Raw genomic sequence first — 14,353 nt, 5'->3', positions numbered from 1 at the left:
TCTGGCTTGCCAGCTAGACTCAGACTGGGACCCACCCCCTGGGGGAAGCCATGCTCTCTCCCTTTCATCAGCAGAAGAGGTAGCCAGGACCCGGATGGCTCCAGCCTAAGAAAGCCCACAGACTGGAGAGGACAGAGTGTTCTGCCGCCGCTTGCGCTCTGCTGTGATGGTCTCAGAGCGAGTCTCGTCTCTCCACTTCCCACCCCGCACCCATCCCTCCCTCCTCCACACCTTCTCACCAGCTCATGCTGCTCCTGCATTTGGGAAATCTTCCTGGTGTATTTCTGGTCCACCTGCTTCAGCTCTGCCACCATAGCCTCGCACTTCTCACTCAGAGCCTTCTTATCGTCAATCAGCTGAGAGAGAGGGTGGGGGAAGGTTAGATCACCCCGCTCGGGACCCAGCCCCCACGTCGTGGGCACTGACTCCTCTGCAGGTCCTTGGGAAGTTAAAGGGTGCTCTGCCAGCTAACTACTCCGAAAGGCTGGTATAGAACCTGCTCCCTCCCCACCAGGCAGCCCCTTGCTGGAGAATGGGAAGCAGGGTCCCCCCCACACACACCCAGGCACAAGGGCTTTCGGAAGGAGTTTGTAACTGGAGCAGACTCCCAACACTTCAAGAAGGACCATTGGAGGGGTGTGAGGAGGGGGCTCCTGGCTTCGTGATTCTAAAGCGTCCCACCCGGGAAGGGAGATTACCTGGTCGATGAAGGCCAGGTGTCTCTGGATAGCAGCCTCGTACTGCTCTCTCTGCAGCTGGAGCTGGTGGCCAAGCTCCTTCTCAGTCTCTTTGACGTGCCGCACGGTCAGTTCCCGCTGCTGTGCCTGTCAGGCGCAGGGGAAATAACCACAGGACGTTAGGGAGAGCTGCCCACATGGAGCCGAGGCTGGCATAACCAGTCACTTTAGTCCTGAAGGGCACAGAGAGGGCAGAGACCAGGAATGTGCCTGCCCACTAGGTTCAGCTTGACTGGGGTTGAGGGCTACCATTCTAGCCTCCTGGGGCTGCCAGGTCCCAGTGGGAGGGGGTGGGGAGGAGAGAAAGGGAGCAGAGCACAGACTGGGCAGGTGGGGCCAGGGGCAAGACAGACAGTAGTCCTGGCATGCTAGTGCTCTTCCCTTTCCTGAAGAGTTGCAGGCTGCATCAGGAGCGTGGCCAGGACCCAACCAGCTCCCATTAGGGTCACTGACACTGTCGGGAACTTTGGCAGTACAAAGAAGGCTCAGAAGTCCCCGCCCGACTGGGCATCTTGTGGACAAGGAGAGTGGAGGTGAGCACACCATGGAGGGAAGGGATTGCCCAGCCCCCGAGCTAGACTTTCCCAGACCGCTGCCAATGGCGCAGTCCGTGTCAGCTCAGGATCCATCCTTCTGGTCCCTCCACGTTAGCTTGGCACCATGATGGAGAGGATCTGTCCCCAACTTGCCATGGGTATTTAGCATGACTAACTACTTGCCCTTTGGTGCAGGGGGTGGTACAGCTGCCCTCTCACATGGTCGAGAGTGCAGGCCAGCCCTGAAGGGCCAGCTCTGGTTCCCACTGCTGCAGGCCCCACGGCCCTCATTCCCGCCCCAGGCTGACGAGTGTCTGGGCTACACACCAGCGCGGTCTGCAGCAGGGTGATGGCTCGCTTCTTCTCCTCCACCTCCAGTTTCAGCCTCATGATGGAGCTGGTGACCTCTGTTGCTACGGCTGAAGCTTGCTCCAGGTGGGCCACCTCCTCTTCAGACAAGAGCCCCTGGGAGAGGAAACCAGCTCAATGTAGGACCAGGAGACCCCCTCTTCCCCCCAGCATCCTCCCCCAGGTCTCCAGAGGCAGGAGGGACTCAGCCACTGTACTGTCAGGCCCCTCAAATGGGCTCTGGAACCCCAGCCCTCACCTATAGGACAGGTCCCTCGCTAACCTCCTGGAATGGAGACAGCAGATGTATTCCCTTTCCGTGCTCCAACCCCCCACTTGCCCAAGGCTATGCCTTTTAGAGACTCCCCGCCACCCCAGAGCATTCTGTAGGAGTCAAGAGAGCAGCAAGGTGTAGGGGAACATGGTCCGAAGGCCTCGGTGGCTTCCCCTTTCCCAGTGAGGATGTCGACGGATCCATTTCAGTCTCCATTACATTGGCCCCATCTCATTCTGTTCCACAGCAGCTTCAGAGCGGACCAGCCAGAGGGCAAGTTCCCATTTAACACACGTTCCAGGGGCTAGGCTAGCCCACTGCCCTGCTGCTCACCTCCTGCTGAGTGGCAGAGGCAGCGGATCTGGGCCGCTCCTGCTCCGACTTCTCCATCTCATCCAGGAAGGTGATGATGCTCTGGATCTTGGCTTCGGAGAGCAGAGCCCCGTCCCCAGGGACGCCGGGGCAATGGTTCAGCTTTCCAAACTTCTCCAGGTTATCAGCAGTCAGGGAGTTTGAGTCGGCCTCCTGCCCAGGGAGAAGATGTCTCGATTTCATGGACACAGCAGTCTGCAGGGAGCAGAGCAGTGCAATAGCACAGCAGAGAGTGGGGACTGCTTGGGAGGATGGCATTGGGTGAGTAATCAGCCGTCACCAATGGAACCGAATTCTTCCATCGCCCCCTAATGGCCAGTCCTCGTGTGGACACGCTCACACTCCGTGTCCGCAGGAATTCTGGCCTGGTTGAGAGAAGGGTTTTAGCAAGGCCCTGCTGCTCCTGGGGGAGGGGAACAGGGCATGCACGCTTCACTGCCCCAGCCAGGCCAAATTCCACCTTGTCCCCGATTGACACTCCCAGAGGCACAGTCTGAAATGGGGGCATTTCACGGGCATTAACTTTGCATCCTGTCTCTGACTGCGTGGCCCTGGGAGGGAAGCCTCCTTGCCCACAGCAGCCCTAGCCCAGCTCTGTCTAGGGGATGGTCTTATCCAACCCTGAGCCCTGACATTACCCCATCTATCCAGGCATATTTGTCTTTCTTGTAGAGCTTAGGTTGGGGCATCAGCTCCGGCTCCTCCTCCAGTAGTTTGAGGGTGTCCAGAAGCTCATTGAGGGTGACCTTGGACTGGGCTCTGCTGGTCGCAGTGAACACCGTCTGCAGCTCCTCACTGGCCAGCTCTCTGGAGTTCACATCCTAGGGAAGAAGGGGTGGGAGGAATTGAGGGAAAACCCACACATGGTAAAATGGTTTACAGGGCCTGCCCAGCTTGTAATCCGGGCTTTAAAGAGCCACAGGAGGCGGGGGGCTCAGTGCGGCCTGATGCAGAACAGGGAGCTCAGTAGCCCTTTGAATCGAGACAGGCCCAACGCACAGTCCCAGCTTTCCCTGCAGTGGGGTCATTTCCCACGCTCTCATGCAAGCCTCTTCAGCGCAGACCCCTGGGCCGGCTGAGCACCTGCTGGGCCTCCCTGAACTGAAAGGGTCTGGAGGGAGGGGAGGGGGAGCCAAACCCAGTGCCTGAGCTTTCGAAAGCCCCAGGGACTGGAAAGAAGAGAAGAGCTGAGCCCACCTGCGGTTTGTCCTCTGCCGCGTTATCCTGTCCAGTGCCCGAACCGGGCCCCGGGGGGGAGATTTCTTCGGGCTCGGCAGCTGCTGCGCGGAAATTTGCATCTGTGGGAATCAAAGCAGCGTTCACTGCTTTACACCACCCCCAGAGCCCTGGCCCTCCTTTCGGCTCCCACGCCCCAGCACCCCGCTGCCCAGGCTCTCGGCCGCGGGCGAGAGGTGCGCACGGAGCTACGGCCCGAGGGCCTTGGGGAGATTCTCACCTGCATTATTGGCTTTGACGACGCTGTTGGCGGGACTGATGTTCTTCACAGAGGCCGGCTTGGTGGGTTTTTTCCTTCCCACCCGTCTGGTCTCCTTCAGCAGCACCAGCTCCTCCTCCGCGAGGCGCTTCGCATCAGAAGCCTTTTGGGCTCGTTTCTGTTGAAGCTCCTGTAACAGGGGACTGTCCGTCAGCATCCTGCCTGGCACAAGGCCCCCCTCTGCCCATGCGGCTGGGCCCCTGCACCACTCAGTTTGTGTGATCACTGGCTGGGGGCAGGGGGTGACAGCGTGAGCACTGGGGAGATGCTAGTGAGCGCAGCAGGCACTGAAGGGTTAACGAGAGGACAATCCCATCCAGCAAGACTTAAAAATGGACATGTCCACGCTGCATCGGCAGCCCCCGGAGACCAAGCCTTCCTGTGCAGGGCTGGCAGGGTGGGAGTAACCACGGTACAGACTGCGAGCTGCTCCGACAGTGCCGTAACGAGGGCACGATACACAGGACAGACGCTGCACACGCAGCAGCAAAGCCAATGCTCCCCGCCAGCGTGCTTCAATCTGCCCTGCGGGGACCTGCTCCTCCCAAGAGAGGAGTCCTGTCGCTGTGGCCCACTGAGCCGTGGCCTCTCTGCAGGGGCGGCCAGTTCGGATGTGGACGCCAAGAGCGAGACTGAGATCAGCTTTTCACACAGACTGCTGAAGGGCACGAGACTCCAGGCTGGCCAGGGCAGAGGCGCTGGATCCCACCCCACACTGAGCTGCCCAGCATCCCCTCAACTCTTCCCCCAGCTAAGCTGCGTGAAGCCCTTGTGAAGGCAGAGAAACACCCCTCCCTGCCCTTGCCCCACATACACATTAAAGATGGCTCCTGAGTAGGTAAGCCAATCAAACTGACCCACCCATTGCTCAGAGCCCACAGGCCCCACCATTACCTGGATAGCAGCTCGCCGGGCCAGCTGGGCCTTCTCCTCCCGGATTCTCCGTCTCTCCTCATCCTTCTTCCGCTGCAAGTCCAGGACGTTCCCCTCCTCCATCCGCGGCTGCTGCCTTTCCTTCACAGAAGCACAGATGGATGTTACTGAGAATGATGGATGCTCCTCGCCAGCAATCGCTACCCATAGCAAAGAGATGTGAACAAACTGCATTTCCCTCCTGTCTGGGTTGCCCCAAACCCAGAGAGTTTCCTGCCCCAACCCTCCCTTTTCAGAGACTCTGTGCCCAGAGAGGTTTCACCCGAGGGTGCATGTTTATGAAACACTAAAAGCAATTATCTGCTGGCTAGGTTTGAAATCACTGATGAGACAGGCTTAAAAATAGAATCACACATGCAAGAGCTACGGTTTTTCCCCCCTATTTAGATAAATAATTAAATACAAAGAAATATAAAAAGCTGCAGATGACGCATCACTTCCTAAGGTGCCAGTTATTACCAACGGAGCACAACATGCCAACACAGGACATCACTGCCCTAGACATTACGCGTGCCCAGTAACCGGACACTGCAGAACGAGGACTGGAGCCTTCAACAGGAACTACTGCTGTTACTGCCAATCAAGTGGCTGTTTGCAGCTACACCAAGGGAAGGGAATGACACTTGGAGAGACCACTCAGAGGCTGAAGCCAGGGGCTTGTGGCCTGGTTTTCAGAGGAACTAAATTCCCAGGGACGTCAACGTGAATATTCGCCATTCGAACACCCAGGCCAGCGGTGCTCTGTGCTGCCACATGAGCCACCCGAGTTCGATGCCTGGGCCCTTCTCTGGGTCCATGAGCCTGGAGGGGCCTAATGCCGCTCAACACATCCCTCTGGCTACATCTCAGACCCTGTCCAGTTCTCAGCTGGGTGGCTTGGTGGCCAGAGGGGAACTACTTTTCCTGTTTCCAAGGGCAGCAGCACGCCAGCATCACACAAGGCTGTGCTGGACTGGGGAGTTGGCTCCGAGCGAATACCCAGGAGACCTGCCAGTGACAGACCTCTCTCTTGGAAGCCAACAAGTGCCCGAGAGCGGCTGCACCCATCTTGTGCCTCTGTGAGTGGCGTCGGTACCAGCGCTGGATGGTCACAGCTGCCAGGTTAACCTGATGAATGAACCTACAAGGGAAAGAGGCGGCTCAATGAAACCGCTGCAAACACATGGGCAGAGACTACACACCCACAGCCTGAGGCACTACTGACTACCTCCCTCATAGGTCTCGCCGTTCAGGTGGACATGCCCACCAGGGGACAGTAGTCAGAACGGCCATACTGAGTCAGACCCAAGGTCCATCTAACTCAGTATCCTGTCTTCCTGTCTGATCAGACACACAAGCTCCCAGAGAGACTGACAGCACAGACCCAGACCATAGGCAGGACGAAATCGACGTAGCTCCATTGAAGTTAATGCAGATATGCCGATTTCCACCCACTGAGGATCTGGCCCACAGACAAACCCACAGAATATGCACATCCGAATGTGTTACTTGACGAAACCTGCTCCCTCTCCCAGCTTCTGCCCTGTATCCCACTTCCATTTCCCCATGCCCTCTGCGGTCTGCCTTGACAGTGTCCATTGCCTCCCCCAGCCCTGGCCCTCCCTTCTCCCCCTCCATTAGCCCCAAGCTTCTCCCACCCTGCCTGAAAACTCCCCCCCCCACCACCTTTCTGTTCCGCTCCCTGCCTCACCTCTCTGCCTCCTCCTCCGTCACCTCCTTCCTCTTGAGCAGGCTGCGGCTGTCGTTGCGGGGCATTATGTTGTTGCTGGAAAAGTTCTTCTGAGACTTCTTGAAGCTGCTGCTCTCACTGTCCTCATTCGAGGTCGCCTTGATCATATTGCTAAGGGAGAGGAGGAGACGGTCTAGGGCCATCCTGCTGAATGCCACACCCACCCAGCGGGCTGGCCCAGTGCACAGGGCAGTAAAAGGCGCTTTGCTGTGCCCATGGGCACCCATAACCGTCTCACTCTGCATAAAACCAGAACTTCTTGCTGGACAAGGAATTGCTCTTGGGCTTCGCCCTTTGCCAGGGACCGGCACCCAAGGGACAAAAGCACGTTTCAAGGGGTAAGGAAACCTTGAGAGAGGAGAAGGCACTTGCCCACGGCCATATAGCGAGTCAGTGGAACAGCTGAGAATATAACCAGGAGTCCTGGGTTGCCAGATCTCTGCAAGCACCTGCGCTGGTCAGGCAAGCACAATGAAACTCCATTTGTAAAGAGTGACTAGGGCTTTAGGAGCTGAACAGAGAGTCAAACGCTCCGTGTTTCACAGAGGAGCCCCCTCCCTTCGCCTTGTCTCACCCCCCCCCCCTCAGTTCAAGGGCTGGACCAGTTCTGAGCCCTCAGGAGGTGCCTGGAGGTCCATGGACAGGTCTGGGAACATTCTATCAGAGCTGCTAGCTGCTAGCAGACGCAGCTAAGGGCCTGCACTGTCAGCTAGCAATATCAGTCACACTTAGGGGGTGACAGGTTTTAAGACGCATCCTTTCTCATGCATCTAAACCCCTCCTGAGCGCATGGCGCAAGCCAGGCATAGGGGCAGGTCTGGTCACCCAGTCCAGGCCTGTCCAGCAGCAGAGAAATAGTCCCCAGCAGAGCGGTCACCCATACGTACTTGAGGGAAGTTGCTGCTTGGTTGGAACTTTTCGGCGTGGAGGCCTTGTCTGTGGTGGAGTAGTTGTTATGCACCATGGTGGTGACGCAGTTGCCCATGGCTCCTTTGTTACTCCTTGGGTGGAGAGAAGAATGAGACGTTAGGACTGGCTGGATCAGAGCACAGAAATGGGCGCTTAGGATAACTGTACTGTTTTCCCAGCACCCCAAATACTCACAGCTTCTCTTAGGCTTTCAGGCATTGTTACCAGGTGCATTGCTGCCCAGAAGGCAGCTCCTAGAAATTCACTTGACACCTAGAACGTACTCCTCCCCGGCTGGTACACAGCATTATGCAGAGAGCTACACACACATCCCCTTAGTGCAGGAAATGTGCTAACGTGGGACTGCAGCCGAGAGCCTGTGAGTTTGCGTCTGCCCGTCCCGGCATTTTCAACGCGCCGGTCTGGAGTAAGCCTTGCCTTTCGCAGCACGGGAAAGGAGGGAGTTTCAAATGCTGCATTGCAAAACCCTCTGTACATATTTCCTATACCATCTAGTCACCTGCAGTACGGGACTCCTGCTCTCTAGAGCAAGTGGAGCCACTGTACTCTCTAGTAAACGAGTGAGGAAGGAGCTTTGTACCCAGTGCACTGGAGCTACTCTACCCAAAACATTGCAGCTAAAGCCATCTTCCCCTCCTGCCATGTTCTCCTCCAACACCTTTATCAGCTTCCTGCCTCTTCAACACCAGGTTCAGTCTCCTCATCCTCACCTGTGCAGCTCCATCCCCCTGTCTTTGCCTGCTCCTTCTACTCCTGGATTCACACTTTATTCATTCCCTCTCCTAAATCTAGAGCAGCATCTCTCTTCCTGGGCACTAAGCAACCTTCAAGTGTCTCCTCTCCAGCCCAGCCTTCCACTGCTCAGATGCCATGAGCGCCCTGTTGCATCTGACCCTTAGCTATCGCGGTGCAGTTAGTTTAGATGGGGAGCTCCATCCCCCTGGTCTGTGAAATCCCATGCATACACTATACATTACGTGCATGGGGGTCGAGATAGCCGTTCACATCTCATTCTCAGCTGACTCATATCACCACCTCCTTTTCCTGGTTTTAGCTCCACATCTAAAGAAGAGGGGTGAACCGTCCCAGCCCTGTGCTGCTCCCTCTCTTACCTGTTATTGGCAGTGAAGTTAGGTGCCAGCAGCACAGTGGTTTCTTTCTTCCTCATGCCTGCTGGGGACTCCAGCGTGCTGGAGCTGCGGGTGCTGGATGGGATCGGGAAGACCCTGGGCTGATCGTCCTACGGTGGCGTTAAGCAGAAGTAGGAGCGCGCTCAGTGTGTATTATAAACCCTCCCCAGGAATGTGGACTTCCTACAAGGGCCAGTGTCTCCCAGAGCGATTCACTGTCCCACCATGCATGTGCTCTGAAAGGTCCATTTGCACTCCTCCAGGCGAGGGACCAACAGCCAATGGGCCAGACAAATAGACCCATGGTCGAACACAGGCCAGGGAGCACCCACGTGGCAGTAGGCTGCCTTGCTAACCATTTGTGCTGCAGATCTAACGGGCCGGATATCAGGGTGTTCAACCACAGCAGCACCACGCTGGAAATGTACCCCTATACAGAGAGAACCGATCAAGGACTGAAGCACGTGGCTTGCCCCATTAACTTGAAGTCAATGGGCTACTCACATGAGTATGGGGAGCGTAATGTTGCCCACAGCAGTCAAAATAGGATGTCTCCCTTACCAGGATATTCCATGTGGTTTTCTTTTCTGGAGAGGTTTTGCTCAGACTTGCCAGCTTTTTTCTTCCCCCAGAGCTGCTGTCAAAGAAGGTCAAGAAGTCTCCAGGCTGCTCGGCACTGTGTTCCCAAAAGAAGGACATCCCAAGAAAGATAAGGAATGAAAAAAAATCCTTTTCAGGAACCTCAAATGCAGAAATAACAGCAAAAAGACAGTGCTGCCCTGGGGGTTTCTCCTTCAAGGGCTGCATCTGTGGTGCCAGGGGAGGCTGTTGGGTGCCTTGCTCTTCACAAATCGGCACAGTCTGACACTAATCCATAGAGCTGGCCTGAAAAAGCCAAGACTCACCTGGCACCTGTTATCCAAAACAGGAAGTAAAAGAGCTTTGCAGGAAGAGGGTGTCGTTATGTAGTCATTGGTTCTACATAGAATTAGCTCATACACAGTGCTGTATATTTCAAAGCCCCATGTAAAGGACTATGAGCGAATGGCACAGCAGGGACTGAGAGTCAGGACTCCTGGGTTCTATCGATGACCTGTGGAAAATCACTGACTCCTCTCAAATGGGAGAATATCCCTCTCGCAGGGGTGTTTGGAGACTTAACAAGAGAGTGGAAAGCGTGGAGGAGTGTATGTGAGGACGTGTGTGTTCCTATAACGTGGCGCAAAGGCTGTACATACCTAGCAATAACTCAACGGGGGGAAATCTTTCACTGAATGCAACATTTTTATTTTTTTTTAAAAGTCTGAAAACCAAAATACCCAGAATTAAAGCTCGGACAAAAAGAAACCTTCAGACAGCGGGAAGCACATGAGCACAGCATCTGCCGTTCTCATGGCACCCTGAAGTCCATGCAGACACAGAGTCTGGTTATGCTTCTACAGCCAGTCCGTCTGTGGATAAACGTTGCGCAGTCTGTCAAAGCCTTTGCAAACCTCGCAGTCCGCTGCACCCCAAACATTCTCTCATCTCTAACTCAGCAGTGAGCAGCCCCCGCTCAGCACAGACCTGTGCTCCACCTCCTGCTAAGAACTTGCAACTAAACCAGGGCTCATAATTTCTGAGCTACAAAGTGGCAAAAACAGTGTTACAAGCATTTGCCGAAGAAGTAAGCCTGTTTATTCAAGCTCCCATCTTTCAGAAATGGTGTCTCTCTTCTGCCTAAAACTGGCCAGGACTCCTCCTCTATCCACCAACCACAATGCAAAATTTGAAGGGCAGAGGGCCTTTAGTGAGGATTTACACAGCGGAAGGCAAAAATCAGGCTTATAAGGCAGAGCTGATTACAACTCGGAACATGGGAACAAGCGAGCTCCCCAAACAAGCCCCGATTAACCTGGAAACTTTGTGAAGAACCTCACAAACAGCACGCTAGTCTGAGGTGCCAGCTAGATCAGGACTCTGGTCTGTGTCAAGTGGCATATAAGAGATCTATTCTCTAAGCAGACTGGGACTTAAATCCCCATTTCATCTACTATTCTACGCACAAAAGAATTTCCCTTCAGCATTTAACAATGCATTCCTGGAGGTGGGGGAGGCCTAGCTTTTAAGAGAAGCAGCAGCAGCAAGAAAAGCAAACCTTCACTGTGCATCAGCTCCTAGGAATAGGATGTCCAGAGAGCCTGCATACCCCACTCTTACACTCCGATGTTCAGCTCCCCCCTTTCATGCTGATCAAGTAATCAGCCTTTAGAACGTGTAAGAGAGGCCCTAGATGAGAAGCACGGTATAAAATATTAGAGCCTGACGCTGGAAGAGACATGGCATTCGTTTCTTTCATTCCTATAGTTCCCCTTTGCCTCCCTCTCCCAATTCCGCATTTTACGCCCCTAAGAGTAACAAAGAGCGAAAGAGCAGCAGGATCCCATGGGCTGGAGGCAAATTTCATTCAAAAAGGAAGCACGGTCCTTCCCAATCAGAGACAGTCAAGAATCTGAAATCGCAGAATAATGCCCTCCTGCCCCTTGCAAGACAAGAGGAGTGAGGACGGGCCCCAGGGAGGTCACAGCAGTTGACAACAGTAGTTTCTTCGCTCCTGTAATAATACCGGATGCTCTCTCCCCTCTGAGAGCTGAAGAAATCCAGTTACCTATTTATGAGGCCCCTACCTCAGTAGTGTCTGAGCACCCACAGGGTTGGGAAGTAGATTCGGTCAATTCAACAGGTCAGCTGTCCCCCTCCCTGCCTTGTCCACCTTGCAAGCACAAGGATTTGCTATTGTGTGGTTGCTCATGAGTGCTAGGCAGCACAGGTTGGATTATTAGCACGGGCAACAGTGCCTATTGGAATGAATATGGCATTCAGTTTACTTGAGGCTTATTTCTGAAAGAGGTTTCAGGCCCACAGAATTACACTTCCTATCTCCCTTGGATTCTAGCCCCATGATCCCCCAAGTGAAGTACCTGGAACTCAGAGACTGACCAGTTGGCCTAACAAGACCACGAAGCAGAGGGTTTCCTCGCTGTTTAGTAAACAGGATGGGTGGGTATTTTTTTAGCCCTTACCGAAAAGCACCGTTCACCTGCTGGTTGACCTGGGTGGTACTATTGGATCTCCGGAGATTGTTAATGGCTCTGGAGCAGCCAAGTCCTGCATCTTCCTGCACAGGAGAAAGTGAAATCTGTGACAGACACCCCATATTCACACCCTATACACTACGGCAATGATATCTGTACAAAATACGCCTTGTGAGGTGTCTTAGGAAAGCTAACACCACACTGGATATTAATGTCATGATCCGAGGCACGTGTGGACTTTATATGTGGAGTTACAAATTCTCTCTGTATGATGGTGAAGACAAGACAGCTTCGCCAAGGTAAAGGGGATGAATGGGTCTGTCCTACACAAAGGAATGTGGCTTTACCTCAATTTACATATTAGCAGTAAACAAAGCTGTCCAGCTAAGGAGCAGGGGGTTATCCTGTTCCCAAGCTCAAGAGACAGAAATTAACATGGCACCTGCACCCTTGACAGATGCAGGAGACTGGGTCCTCAGAGGCCTCCCTGCCTGGTAAGATGAAGAAATCCTTTTGGGGATATAAGGAACAGAGAGAGACTCCACCTTTATCCTTCACCTCAGGCGAAAAAGAAACCAAGTGATTTGCTCTGTGATCGGTCCTGCCCAGGCCAGCCAGTTAAAAGCTCGAAAGGAGACGGGGGGTAAAAGAAATAGTCTTGAATAAAGACTGTATCTTTAAGTTTTAGACCTTGAGATGCATGTTTTCACTTTCATTTGCTTGTAACCGTCTCGAACTTTCTCTCTTTTACTTGGTATCACTTAATCCATGCTCCCTCGTTAATTAACTTGTTTTCCTTTTACTATAACCCCCTTCGGTGCTGTGATTGAAGGGACGGGAATATTTACCTCAGTGCTATTGATAAGCTGTGCTGTCTGACTCTAACAGAGCAGCAAACTGAATGCCTTCTGTGAAAGCACAGGGGTAGGGGCTGTGCACTGCCAAGAAATCTCTCTGAGGCGCCTGGGGGCTGGAATTCACCGATTGTTACGTTACCTGCTGGCGAGGTCTGGGCTGGGAGAGCCCTGAGGAGTTTGCTAGTGAGGAAGACAAGCTGGCATGGCAGGGAGCTGACACACAGTCTAATTTGCCAGCAAAGCTCACTCTTGCAAAGGCAGAGAGGGAACACAGTGGCTCAGAGCTCTGGGTATCCCCAGTAGTGTGTTACAAAGCCCAACAATAACTCTCTAAAGTGATGCATGGGCACAGAATGCCGGGATGGATTCAGCAAAGCAAACTCCTCCCAAAGAACTAGGGAATTCTAGAATAAAAATGCATAGCAATGGTGCCTCATAAAACAGCAACAGGCCCTTCGTGGAACCCCCCATCCCAAAGCACACACCTAACTTCTGCTCAGAGAGCAAAAGCAAGGGGAACGCATGTCCCCAGGGGATGAAGTTAAACACTCAGCAACCCCTAGAGAATAGAAGTCTGAAATGTCTGCCCAGGTTCTCCTGGTGATGGGAGGGTTTGGGAGAAAGCACCCCACAAACGCAGTACTCACCGGAGTGTTCCTTCTGGGCTTGCTCTCGGTGATGACGGAGATGGAACGAGCGATGTGCTTAGCTGGAGAGGCACTGCTCGGCCGCCGCAAGACTTGCAGTGGGAGGCCTGTTAGACTCAGGTCCAAGCCATTGGCACTGACGGCTTGGAATGAGGAACTGCCGCGGGTGCTTTTCATTGTGGGATGGAGAGGGTGACAAATCCTAAAACTGCAGTGGATTGAGATGAGATGAAGCACAGAAGAGTACAACTAGGGTCAGGTGGCAAGTGAGAGGCACCTACATAGCTCAGTGACAGGATAAGTCATCTGCCTCTCCCAGGGCCGGCTCTGGCTTTTTTGCCGCCCCAAGCAAAAAAAAAGGAAAAAAGGATTGGATGGAATGCCACCCCTTAGAATCTGCCGCCCCAAGCATGCGCTTGCTTGGCTGGTGCCTGGAGCTGGTCCTGGCCTCTCCGCTTTCCCCCAACAGCCCAAATGCACAGGGGCTGAATATCCACCAGCTCATACCCTGCTTGGCCTGGCTCTCTGCACCTGCGAGTACTTGCTAAGTACCCATGCCAACATCTTCAGAAGTAGCCTAAAATTTTTGAACTTCAGGCACCTTAGGCCTGATTTGCTAAGCATCTACAGCTCTCTGCATCTTCAACTGGGTTTGTGGGCACTCAGGCCCTTTGAGGGTCAGATCCAGCATCTCTCAAGTTAGACTCCCAAAATGTAAGGTACCCAAAATCAGTGGCCACTTCCTTGGTATCTTGGCCTAACTAATCCCCAGACCCACCTGTGTCAGGCAGGCATGTATCACTGTCCCCATGTGACAGATTGGGAAGCTGAGGCTCACCCCACTACACCATACTACGTCCAAGAGGGTTCTTTCAGTTCAGACACCATTCCCCACCTCAAACTCCCTTCATTCAGATTTTACAAGTTGCAACTGGAGTGTGTTGAGAAGGGTTGTGAGATGCACGAATTAACACAACTTTTGTCACTCACTTCTAGCCAGGAATGTGTCCTTTCAAAGAAGGTTTTGAGGGAGTGTGAGGCCAAATTAACACACTGCACCCTCCAACCTTAACAGCCAAAGCGGTACTTTAATTCTGCCCCTTTCTTCCTTTTGCATAGCAAATCCCAGCTCCCAAGGACCGTGCCGGCTCCTTTCCAACCCCCATGGTCTCAAAGCAGTTTCACAATTACTCTGCTATGTTGTTTTATTTCTTTAAATAGTAATAAATGTCCTGGGAAGCAGCTGAAATTGCAGAAAGCTTCAATTCTTGGAGAGAAAGGGGAAAACTAT

The 14,353-nt window shown here is 53.6% G+C and overlaps 1 protein-coding gene across 4 annotated transcripts in view; it reads right to left on the bottom strand.

The window, feature by feature from the left end:
* The window catches only part of CEP131 (centrosomal protein 131), a 28,128-nt gene that overhangs the window by 12,394 nt on the left and 1,381 nt on the right, over positions 1 to 14,353 (bottom strand). The window contains exons 2-16 of one of the 4 annotated variants that reach the window (XM_008167668.4): positions 13,063 to 13,270; positions 11,547 to 11,641; positions 9,046 to 9,160; positions 8,467 to 8,594; positions 7,312 to 7,425; positions 6,386 to 6,535; positions 5,698 to 5,815; positions 4,657 to 4,776; positions 3,724 to 3,892; positions 3,465 to 3,565; positions 2,906 to 3,088; positions 2,229 to 2,462; positions 1,601 to 1,738; positions 699 to 824; positions 240 to 356 (exon numbers count right to left, since the gene is read on the bottom strand). In XM_008167668.4, the coding sequence (XP_008165890.2) occupies positions 240 to 356; positions 699 to 824; positions 1,601 to 1,738; positions 2,229 to 2,462; positions 2,906 to 3,088; positions 3,465 to 3,565; positions 3,724 to 3,892; positions 4,657 to 4,776; positions 5,698 to 5,815; positions 6,386 to 6,535; positions 7,312 to 7,425; positions 8,467 to 8,594; positions 9,046 to 9,160; positions 11,547 to 11,641; positions 13,063 to 13,239 (2,085 nt within the window). In that variant the 5' untranslated portion in view covers positions 13,240 to 13,270. Of the gene's footprint in view, positions 1 to 239; positions 357 to 698; positions 825 to 1,600; positions 1,739 to 2,228; positions 2,463 to 2,905; positions 3,089 to 3,464; positions 3,566 to 3,723; positions 3,893 to 4,656; positions 4,777 to 5,697; positions 5,816 to 6,385; positions 6,536 to 7,311; positions 7,426 to 7,528; positions 8,423 to 8,466; positions 8,595 to 9,045; positions 9,161 to 11,546; positions 11,642 to 13,062; positions 13,271 to 14,353 lie in introns of those variants that run through there. The other 3 variants (XM_008167669.4, XM_024104658.3, XM_042840951.2) reach the window with 3 other exon arrangements.

This window comes from Chrysemys picta, chromosome 12, assembly GCF_011386835.1.
Source record: "Chrysemys picta bellii isolate R12L10 chromosome 12, ASM1138683v2, whole genome shotgun sequence".
In the NCBI taxonomy this organism is placed as follows: domain Eukaryota; kingdom Metazoa; phylum Chordata; order Testudines; family Emydidae; genus Chrysemys; species Chrysemys picta.
Note: the sequence above shows the minus strand (reverse complement) of the source record. Positions and strands in the feature narration are given on the sequence as shown.